At 34.1% G+C, this 12,141-nt stretch overlaps 1 protein-coding gene across 19 annotated transcripts in view; it reads right to left on the minus strand.

The window, feature by feature from the left end:
• BIRC6 (baculoviral IAP repeat containing 6) overlaps positions 1-12,141 on the minus strand; it is a 230,898-nt gene that overhangs the window by 78,976 nt on the left and 139,781 nt on the right. For all 19 annotated transcript variants that reach the window (XR_012004549.1, XM_072770594.1, XM_072770588.1 and 16 more), the window contains 7 exons: positions 10,776-11,556; positions 8,921-9,064; positions 8,352-8,481; positions 4,002-4,133; positions 2,699-2,866; positions 1,431-1,604; positions 318-514 (listed from right to left, as the gene is read on the minus strand). Coding sequence is in view for 18 of the 19 variants with exons in the window: in XM_072770594.1 (XP_072626695.1) it covers positions 318-514; positions 1,431-1,604; positions 2,699-2,866; positions 4,002-4,133; positions 8,352-8,481; positions 8,921-9,064; positions 10,776-11,556 (1,726 nt within the window). In the remaining variant the exon portion in view is untranslated. The remainder of the gene's footprint in view (positions 1-317; positions 515-1,430; positions 1,605-2,698; positions 2,867-4,001; positions 4,134-8,351; positions 8,482-8,920; positions 9,065-10,775; positions 11,557-12,141) is intronic.

The following is a 12,141-nucleotide window of genomic DNA, read 5'->3' on the forward strand; positions in this document are numbered from 1 at the left end:
ATCTAACTCTCCCGTTTTCAGTAATATCCATAATTAATATACCTAAAGAAGCACAGAAATAAAATATTACAGTGTGATGACCATAAAATCAAGGTAATGCTTCAGTGTAAAGACTTTGGCAAATGTGCTCGGTCTTCAGCATTTCTTTGGTACCAACTAATTCTCACAAAGCTCTGAATAGGCTGACCTTTGAAAGACTTATATGATACTCAAAGACTGTAACTCAAAAGGTTAACAGAACTAAGTTTTTTAAAAAGGAAAAAAGAACAAAGGGCTTTGCTGTGGAATGATATATTTGATTAGGAATTTTATCTTACTTGTTGAATTACTTCTGGATATAACATGGGTAGTCTTTCTGCAATAAGAGCCAGTCCACCCATTCCTGCAAAAACTTGTAATGGTGACTGAATGGGACAGGTTTCAAGTAAAGATTCATCCAATATCCCATCCATACATTCATCACTTGGAGTGAGAGCCTCATCTTCTGGACAGCTACCAAGTAAGTCTCCATGATCTAGAACAATAAATTACAAATAACAGATAAGAAAGTATCTCTTTTTATAATAATCTTTCATTTACAAAGTAGATCTTCTTGTCACCTCTCTCTACTTAACAAAGAACATAAATATTTTAGGTTATGCAGATAAAGCTTTAGAGCCAGATGCCACAATAGTTTTTTTAATGATTTCTGATGTTGCTTCTTATAGTCTTGCTATTCAAAGTATGTTCACTGGCATACAACCACTGGCATCATCCTAGAGCCTTGGAAATGTAGAATTCTCAGGTCCCACTCTTGACCTACCGAATAAGAATCTGCATTTTAGAAGTGTTCTGTAGGTAAATTATATGCATATTAGGTTTGAGAAGCATTGTCCTTTAGGTCATATTTGTAAATTATATTGTATGTAAAAATAAGTATGTCCACAGAGATTCAAAGCAAATGCTAATATATATACACATCATGTTCTGAGTATCCCATTACAAAAAACTGAATACCAACAAAGACTTCTCGTACTGAAAACTAAAAATTATACCATATTGATTTAACTTTGAACCACTCACAAAGAAAAACCAAAGGTTAGTATGTTTACACAGAACCAGATTCTATAAATACTAAAAACCCAAATAATCCTACTGAAAACAGCAAAACTTCTTGAAATGTTTTTGAAAACACTAGAATTTACTGAAGAATGCAAAAGGCTAACAATCACACATGTGCTTATAAAATAAGTGATGCTTTAAGAGAAATTAAGATTAATTTCTAGTGAAAATAAAAGCAATTTTTTAATACTTACAAAAAATTCCATCATAAAGAAAAATACTTCATTAACTTAATATAATAAAAACAAAGGTAAATTAAGTCATTAGCTACAGAAATTCCTACTTCCTTGGATCACAGACTATAGTTTTAAAGAAACATCATTACATACCTTTTTCAGGGTGTAACCTTTTAAAAGAGTCTGTTTTTGATAGACTTGGGTCTGTGATAACTCTAGATCCCAATTTAACAGTCAGGTCTATTGAACGGTAACCTTGAGGAAGTTTTCGGTCGTATAGGAGAGTTAAAAGTTGGGCAAGTGTCATTTCTGCTGGCAATGGTTGGCCTAAAAATGACATAACTAAGTTAAATCTGGAATCCAAGAGGGAGACATTTACTTGGTCTGATTAGGTCAATTAGTTACTGTTTTTACTGAACTGCACATTAAGCCTCTGATTCAGACACCAATTTAAAAACAACTTAAAATGAGCACATGCAAAGTTTACAGAAATCTATTTCTGACACGAGAACAATTTTTGTCTACAGAAAGTATTACTAACAAAATTCCACCAAGATATTCTGAGCCACAGCAAGAAACAAAGAAATAGACATTCCTACAAATCTGGGGTTGGCAAAATCTTTTCCATACAGTCCAGATAGCAAATGATTTAAGCAACGAAGACTATACAATCCGTGTTGCAACTACTAAGTCTACCACTGTGGCATGAAAACAGCTATGGACAATACACAAACAGGCATAGCTGTATTTCAATAAAACTTTTTTCAGATAGAGGCACCAAGTCTACTAGCCATAGTTTGTTAATCTCTGACCAATCAAGAACAACACACAAACAGGCATAGCTGTATTTCAATAAAACTTTTTTACAGATAGAGGCACCAAGTCTACTAGCCATACTTTGTTAATCTCTGCTATAAATCAAGAACATAAAGCTAAGAAGGAAAATCCATTCAAAGTTAGTTGGCAATTGGATTATAATGAAGCACAAAAATGGATATAAATTTGGTATCACCTTGACCAATGAGAAGTATACTGGTCAAAGAATATCTTTCAGGTAGGAAGACAATACTACCTATCAATGGTATGGCAAAAACTTCTACTACTATAATCAGTTCTTCAAAATCTGCCTCACACTGATTCCTATATAACTTGTTATGAATTCTTTAAAACATTATTTTTACTGATTTTATAGCACACTGACAACAAAATGTAGAAACCTAGTAAACAGTAAATATGCAACATTATGATGTTAAAAAGGATATGTAAAAGGTTACTCCTTTTTATCTCATTTTTCTTAGAGGGAACTGTGTGGACAAAGTTTCACTAAATCATTTATCTTATCAAGAACAACGGATTAAACAGGAGCCTGGTGGTTACATGTCTTCAAAATTTTTTATATTTTTACATATTGTGAACATTACCTGCCAAGAGTTTGTGGAACAGGTGAAACACTGGGACAGTAATTATTTTGTTGGCAGTCTCCGCTCCTGAAGAAGCACTTCCGATTTTATCAGGCATTGTTCTCCCTCTCCTGGATGGTGGACGAGGTGGTGTAGCTGACACAGCCCGTTTAGACTGGGATTTCAGCCCTATAAGAATCAGTAAAATTCTATATATAGCCACACTCATGAAATAAAAGAGTATTTCTACAATATTTTTAAAAAGCATCACATTCCTTAATAATGGGAAAAGAGAGAAAGGTTTCTTCTCATTTTTATATCTGATCTCCCAATTCTATTTGCCCTTCACAACACATCATGAATTTTTGTTTCATGTTTGTAACTATCTTTAAGAAAGTAAAAAATAATGCTAAATTCTATGGTCTTAGGGAACCTGGGTGGCTCATTTGGTTAAGCATCTGCCTTTGGCTCAGGTCATGATTCCAGGGTCTTGGGATCAAGTCCCGCATGAGGCTCCCTGCTCTACTTCTCCCTCTATCCACACCCCCCCCCAAGGTTGCGCGTGCTCTCTCTCTCTCAAAAATAAATAAATAAAAACCTTTTATTGTTTTGAGTGCCCACTTACTGTAATGGGCTGCCCACTTACTAGAAAGTATTTTTGTGCAAGTATGCATAGGAAATCTTGCATTAATTCTTCTGTGATATAATAAATTCCACCAATATAGAGATCTCCCTCCTACTTAAGGAGTAAAATAATATAGGCTAAACCTTCTTTTCTGGGGTGCCTGGGTGACTCGGGTCATGATCTCAGGGTCCTGGGATGGAGCCCTGCAACAGGCTCCCTGTTCTATGGGGAGTCTGTTTCTCCCTCTCCGCCTGCCCCTCCCCCACCTTGCTCTCAAATAAATAAATAAAATCTTTAAAAACAAAAAGCCTTTTATGAACTAAAGTCATATCACTGATGTTAAATAAAATATCCTCCAAAATGATCAGTTATCTCAGTCATTTTGTCATCTACTTCACCTGACAGTATGAGCACAATTCTCTGTATGCTGTTAAGTTTAAATGGAGTATTTAAACAATTCACAAATGTTCAGTATCTGATGAAATATAGTATGTTTTGGACATAAAATAAGTGTAATAATTACACTGCCAGTTAGTAACGGATTTCAGGTACAATATGTTTACCTCCAGTATTAAAATTTCATTACGAGTCACCTTTTTTTTTTTGCATTAATAGTTATTACATGAAGTTCCTATAAATATGTGTTATATTTTATAAAAACCCAAACAAAATCAAGATTATAAAAAACAGAAAGCATACCTGAAGCAACAACAACACTGTAATTGTCCTGAAATCCATTTTCTGCCTTAACTTTTTCTTTCTCTTCATGGTTTTTCTTTTCTTTGTCATCCTTCTGTTCACTAATTAGTTTAGCAGTGATACTTGGTGTATCTGTAAGAAAATATTACCTAAAACACACTGCTTTTCAAAATCATTAAGAAGGAAGCTATAAATATTTCAAACAGAGATTACACAAGATATTACCACTAATATGGAGGGAATGTAAACGCATTTAGAAGATACTGATGTGGTAAAGCCTGCTGAGAGTAATGTAAGGGAATCACCACTGTTCATAAGCCTGAATACTTAAATTCCAATCTCCAGAAAACATCACAAATTACAGTGGTTATTACCTCTCAAGGCAATGAAAAACTACTACCACTTAATTTCCTTTGTTTTAGGCACAGTTCAATGTACTTGCCACCAATATGTAATTTGGTCCTTACAACATGGCGTGTCAAGAAAGAATACTATTTTCAAAACTGAGTCACTGATCTAACCTATTAAAGGCAAATATGGAACACAAGCTCAGGACTCTTCTTAAAGCAACTATGTTAGATTTTTTATTCTACAAACAGGAGTAGAAGGGAACAAATTTCACTAATGAAAATTTGTTTTGCTATTTTTAACTTAGGAAACTTAGATACTTTAAAGAGCTTGCTTCTCCTTCTGCTGTGTGTCTCTGCCCCTCTCATGAATAAATAAAATCTTAAAAAAAAATCATGAAATCAATGATCTGATTTGGTCACCAGAAATTCAAAAGCCTATATGAACTATTTTTTTAACTGTTTTAATATTAGTTATTCACTAAATGGATACGATTCTTTGTACTTTTCTAACTTAACAGTTATTATCTAAAGCTGCTTTATAAGGTTATAAAGGTGAAACAAATAATAAAATAGTATGCTTTGTATTATCTCCTACTCTTTAGCTTTATTTAACTGTCTGAAAATATCCCTGTGATCTCAATTCCTGGAGTTCCTCCTAACTGCAAACTGCCTTTAGAGAGTACTTTTTTGTGTGAAATTTAAAAATTCTGTAAATACTGAAAACAATAAATATATAATCCAACAATACATTTACTTTCTTACAGAAACAACCAATCAATTCCAAATGGCAAAATACAGAAGTCAGAATGAAATACTTAAATAATAAAAAATTCACACAATTAATTGATAGCATAATCAGGAAAATCAGTAAAGATCATTAGGTACTAAGAACATACTGTTATCCCAGTAAATGCCAAATACTAAAAGATATCACTAAGAAAAAATTTTCTCAACATTCTGTTTAAAATTGTTCTAGTTTGAATAACCACTTCTGGTCAAGATAAAACAACAAAAACCAGATTTACTCTCCTACCTGAAATAACTATAAACTAGGAAAATACATTAGTTTTCAGACAATGGCTGTCAGGAAGACAGGAGATTGATACCTAAGTAAGTGAAAAAACTAATGAGGGGAGCCCTTGACTGCTCCAGCTCATTGCCTATAGTTTCCCAGGCCACAGACTGACATAACTCAGGAGTCACTCAAGGTGAAGACATGCACTGGGAGCCCAGGAAGACAAAGGCGGCTGGCTGCAGTTTTCAGGTTACACTGTTAGGGAGGAGAGATATGCAAAGAACGTGAGCTCCAGAGACCTAGTGTCTCCTTTGGGTTTTCAGTGCATATGGATGAGCATTTTATTAAGAGGAAACCACCAAAGGCCAAGGAAAGTACTTCTCAACTGTAACAAGGGACCAGCCCCAGGGTCTAAAATTATGGTTATAACGTGTGTTCCCAATGCCTAGGTCCTATTCTAACGGGGTTCTCAGAAGGGTATTACCTCTGTAGTAAAGCTAAAGTAGCCCTAGACCTGCATTTTCAAATGTAGTATCCTACTTCTATTCCAAAATAGCACCATTTTAAAATTAAATTCGTTAAAAATTTAGTTCCTTAGTCTTGCCAAACATATTTCATGTGCTTAAGAGCTACTGTACTAGACAGGATAAGTTTATTAAAAAAAATTCCACTATCACAGTAAGTTCCGTCCCAGATTAAAAGCAGCTCTTGTCCTACCTAATAAAACTTAAAAGCTGGCTCTAAAAGAAACAATCTGTTTTCAGTTCATATAACTTTACCCCAGAACAAGATAAAAAAAATTAAAACACAAAAATAGCCAGCACCCCAAAAAATTAAAAAAGTAGAAGTCACATTGCCTGACATCCAATAAAAATTTTCAGGCAAATAAAGAAGCCATAATATACAATCCATAATGAGGAAAAATAATCAAGATAAACAATCAGTATGTTTAAGATGATAGAGGAAAGCTTATATAAAGATATAAAAAAGAACCAAAAGAACTTCTAACAAACACTACAGAGGAACAGAATTTTAAGATAGAGTAATATAAATTATCCAAAAATTCTAAACAGAGGAGGAAGAAGTTGGGGGGGAAATGAACAGAGCTTCAGTGAGCTCTGTGAAAGAACTTCAAGAGGCTTAATAAAAATGTATAACTGGAATTACCCAAAGAGAGGAGAAAAACGGACGACAGAAAATATTTGGGACAATATTTGTAAAAAAAAAAAAAAAAAAAAATTCCAAATTTGATGAAATCTGTAAACCCAGATTCAAGAAAGTTAACAAACTCACAGCATAAGAAGAAAACTACAAGGCATATAACAATCAAATTGCTTAAAAGTAGTGAGAGAAATTTGTAAAAGCAAAAATACTGACACAAAACGTTTATTATGTGAAAGCAACGTAGTGAGAAGCTTTAGGAAGCGAGTAAATTTATTGTAATTTTGGATTTATTTTTACACATATTGATGAAATATACATACACATGGAAATAGATCATCAAATATGGCTAAAAATCATAAACATGCTTTAAAAGACCAAAGCATTGCTAATTAGAGGTTACATTAAGCACCTGCAAATTTCTGATGTTTGCTCAGATGACTCAGTTGGACTTTTTATTAAGAGTAGTATTCTTACAAAGCAATCAATTTATTTTTTAAATTTGTAGGTAATAAAAGGAACTAATCTTTATTTTTTGTGTGGGGGAGAACTAATCTTTAAATTTTTAATGACTGAAAGACGTTTTAGAAAACAGTATTCCTTTATAGTAAAGATAAAGAAAAATAATTTCAGTTATTTTGTAATAATGTCTATTACTTTTCCATGATCAAGTTAAATGTAAGACTCAATAACTGAACTTCAGTACTCTTCCCCACCTCTCCTTCTTTTATTTAATTATTCATTTTTTTCTTCATCACGTAGAAGGAAAAATTTCAAGACTATTATAGAGAAAAAGTCTGTAAAATTAAATTTTCAAAAAAAGTTCAGCTGTAAGAGGGTAAGGGAGACCTTTTCAAATAAGAACAAATGTTATTTATACAATTGTAATAGTGTTCTAACATTTTACTGTATAACATATAAAAAGAAAAGTATTATGTACACACTTGCATTAGATGCAGTGACTAAAACCAAAGAAGATTCTTTAATACCTTATTTTTTCATAGCAATCACATTCATTCACAAGGTTTAACTTACTATGTATTGTGACAACTCCAAAATCTCTACAATCCAGTTTTTTACTCTAAGCTTAGACTTCTATTTCCCACTAATAGAAGCTTTTTTCTGAGACACTCCTAACTTTCTGCTGTTGTAAGCCTAGGTATTCCCTTCTACTGCATTCAGTTAGAAACATACTTACATTTGTATTAGAATGTAAACATTCTTAAATTTATTTTTCAATCTGACAGCATACAAAAGATCATAATACTCTGAGGGGCAGAGTGTGTGTCTTGCTTACTCTTAACACCCGAAGGCTGATTACTGTGCTTAGACATAGAAGATGCTTACTCAATTCATCCACTGATTTTATTCACAGGATTTCTGAGAGGCAATAAAATAAAACTATCTACAGTTGATTTGGATTCTGCCATCAAAAACTTGTTTATTTCATAAGCTGTATGCTGTTTAAAGGCATCCATCTTATTAGAATGGCTTAGAATCATCATCTTAGAACACAGGCAAGAACCTAAGTGAAAATTTCTCTCTACTTTTTTCACTATTATACACAATAAGGTCATCAGTCAAGTCTACCTATTTCACTTTCATCTCTTGACCAGTCATTTCTGAGATCTTTATTAGAGTCCTGTCATTCCAATTAACAGCCTGCAAATTATATTATATAAGATAGACAGATGGTTTACTATGAGAAAATTCCACCAATGGCTTCCCAAGGCTTGTCAACATTTCCTTGTCCATTCTATTGTAACTCCACATAACACACGTCACACCAAAGAACTACGGGAACTATACTTAAATCTGACTTGCCTGACACTCTGTCAAGAACTTCTGATAATGTTGTTGAGACTGGCAGATGAAGTGTTCGGAACTTATGGCCTGCTCCATACATTGGATGCTGGATGACATGGCTTGTGGCATTAATTCTACCTTTATAGAGCTGAAAATTCAAAAGAAATCAAGAAGTGATTTCTCTGAAACATATATCACTATAAAACCATTTCAAAAGCATAAAAGAATAAAAAATTTTAAATGAACACAAAATATAAAAGGTTTATTTCGTATATATTTTTAAATGTCGCGTATTTGCCATTTGATTTGTTGATCAATTTTTGTATTAGCACCACTCTACCAGATAATCAATTTTTCCCCCAATCAAATTATACTCTTCATGGAAGGGTGTAATTATTAGGCTATTCATCACAAGGAGTGTTATCCAAAAGAGATTTTTAAGTCCTATCATTAAGTATAAAGGTTATTCTTTATATGCTATTTTAGAAATTAAGATATAGAGATAATTCCAGGCTCTGGTATGAAATTATAAAATATCTTTGTACACAGCTAATTATTAATATTCAATTTAACTGTTAAATACTCACTGGACAAGGAGACTGAAGAAACATTGTCACTTTCTCATCCTCCAGCATCAACTGCAAAAATAATCTACGTATAAACCCTGAAATGTTCCCTGATGTTGGAAGGTTCCCTCTTTGAGGAGATGTCTGAAAAAGTTCACAGAGAACCTGGCAAGTAAAGGAGATTTAAAAAGTTATATGCACTATTAACCTGCAGTTTTGTACTTCCAAGAATAAAAGACTATCCCCAGAAAAAATTTCTGTGAATAAGAGAAATTACTAATACAGGATTTGCACATAATAAATACCTAGTATAACCAAGTAATCTTTAACTTTAGTCAATATCAATGTGGTTACAATGTAATAAAAACGATGGAAAAAAGGGTATTAGAAATACAACACAAAGCCTTAATAAGAAGCTGAGAAATTAAAATTAAGCCAGAAAGCAACAAGTCACAAAGTTTTCATGCTACCCAGAGGCACAAAACAAATTTTCATATATTCATATCCATGATTTTGGTTAAAATTGGTAATTTATGCCTTTTAATTAGGCACACTAAGCAGATATAGTTTCATAGTAATCAATTACTTGAGACAGTAAGGTATCTTGTTATTCTTCTCAATAATGTAAAATCATTGAGTATTTTTGGAAATTATTATAGCAAAAAAAAGGAAATTATTATAGCTATCCTTTTAGATATATTTTTTTAAGATTTTATTTATTTATTCATGAAAGACACACACAGAGAGAGGCAGAGACATAGGCAGACGGAGAAGCAGGCTCCATGCAGGGAGCCCAACGTGGGACTCAATCCCAGACCCTGGGATCATGCCCTGAGCTGAAGGCAGACGCTCAACCACTGAGCCACCCAGGTGTCCCCCTTTTAGATATTGATAGGCTGTCCTGAATAAGCACTGTAAATTAGGGAGTAAAAAAAAAAGAAAAAAAGCTGATTCCTATTTATTGGGGTCTACCACATCTCAGTCTCTATGCAGTTACTTTATATACATCACGATATTTAATTATCTCAAAAAACTTTTTGAGGCAGGTATTATCATTCCCATTTTATAAGGTAACGCGTGAGAATCAAACAGCTAGAAAGGAGTAGAACCTGGCAAAAATCAACTATAAGTATTTCTGAAATAATTCTAGCTTTCAAGATTTTGGCCCCAAGGACTTACTACAGTAAAATAACCTCTTCCATTTTTAAGGTTCCTTGTCAGGAGTCTCCTATCTGAAAACTACCCTAATGTCTGCTTCATTAAAAGCAAACCAAGAGTTGAAGCTATCCGGTTACAAAAAAATACAAAGCCTCACTGCAGAGGAGATGCTTGTTAACCACCTTCAAGTGGTTAATCCTTTTTTCAGCAGCTAAAGTGTTTTACTGGAGTTGGAGGAAGAGGATGGGAGTCTAAAAGGAGGAATGTATCAACTATAGCTAGAATCGCCATGAATTTGCCCATTATCTTATCAAAAAGAATATGTTTTGGGCAGCCCCGGTGGCTCAGCAGTCTAGTGCCGCCTTCAGCCCGGAGAGGGATCCTGGAGACCTGGGATCACGTCCCATGTCAGGCTCCCTGCATGGAGCCTGCTTCTCTCTCTCTGCCTGTGTCTCTGGCCCCTCTCTCTGTGTCTCTCATGAATAAATAAATAAAATCTTAAAAAAAAAAAAAAGAATACGTGATGGTTGAGAAGACGACGGAGGAGGTATCATCAATACTTTAATTATGGTTTAAATTCAGAACCTTTAATGTGCCGAACCCCAAACTTCATCATCACCCGTGCTACATACTCCTTTCTCAACTCATTTCATTAGTGTTACTTAACAGCATATTAAAATAAGATGACGAAAACATAAGCCAATTTTTCTAATCTTACCTGGGCCATCAGTTTTTGGTTATTAGGATGGCATGAAATGCACTGCAGAAAGAATGCAACAGTCGCATTCTCAATTGCTGTCCTCTGTTGAGTAGTCAATCCTGTTGGAGCAGCTGAAGAGAGAGACGCTGATCTTGCACTAGTCTGTTGTGCACCTAAATGATGTCCTCCAGAAGTGGACCCAGAGTGACACAATAAAAACAGAAGTGCTGTCCATAGTGGATTGACTTCAGACCCACCAAGCCAGTCTTTCATAACATGGCTACTGCCAACTTCTGTCAAAAACCTAAGAATAGGAGCAATCAGGTCTGCTGTGATAGGCATCTTATTACATTGCTGTGCAACATGATGCCGCCTGAGCTTGTCCTGAGAAGTATCTATTGACTGAGCAATGCTTTCTGAGTAAGAAATGTGACTAAAGCAAAAACTAGCCAGACTCCTCACAAGAAGAGAAGGCAAACCTGAGTCCAATAATTGTTTGATAGCTTCTGGAGATTGAGAAGAGGACGCAAGGGTTGCCAAATGGGATTCAGTTAGTGCGAGAGGTGCTTGTGCATTTTTAGAGTCATCTGTTAAGGATGAAGTAAGATCTTGCTTTTTGCTATCATCAGTCATGGACAGTCTGTGGTGACACTGCATTGGAGGGGGGGTAATACCCATCCAGCCCATGAGCAAAGAAAAATAACTTGGGTGTATATGACACATGGAGCAAAGCAGACTGTCAACAGCTTTCTTCAAAACCATATTGCAGGGAAGAGACATGGACCAATTAAAAAGCAACCTAGAGGAAAAAAAGATGTCAGATTAACATTATATATGTATCTTTAGAAAGACCTCAATACAAGTATTAGAAACCAACCTATACTCTTTAAAATTATAAAATCTATAAAATTATACATTTTATTTGACATAAAATATTATGACATAAGATTTCAGAAAGACTGATTGTGATATATTTTATTTAAGTTTTTAGGTAGGTGAAGTTAGACTTGTGAAATGAGTATAGAAAATCAAGAGATCTATATTAAAATGGATCTTCCATTCTCTGTGTGACCTCAAAAAAAGCCACATTAAGAAACAATGACAAACTGTACAAAAGAAATGTTTAGATTGAACGTGACATGATTGATGGCTTAAATTCACATCTGCAAATCAAAAGCTATTAGGGAGTTTCATTAATAATTCATGAGTTATGCCAACTGAAAAGGTCAAATATAAAAATGACAGGCTAAAGGACAAAAGGCTAATCTTCTAGGAGTTATGGAACCTCTCAGAAATAAATATAATATTCTGTTACAGAGTTAGCAATTATAAGTTAGTAAGTTCAGCAAAGCCTTAGCTGAGCATAGTAAAGAAATGTGGGTAA

This window comes from Canis lupus, chromosome 12, assembly GCF_048164855.1.
Source record: "Canis lupus baileyi chromosome 12, mCanLup2.hap1, whole genome shotgun sequence".
Taxonomy (NCBI): Eukaryota; Metazoa; Chordata; class Mammalia; order Carnivora; family Canidae; genus Canis; species Canis lupus.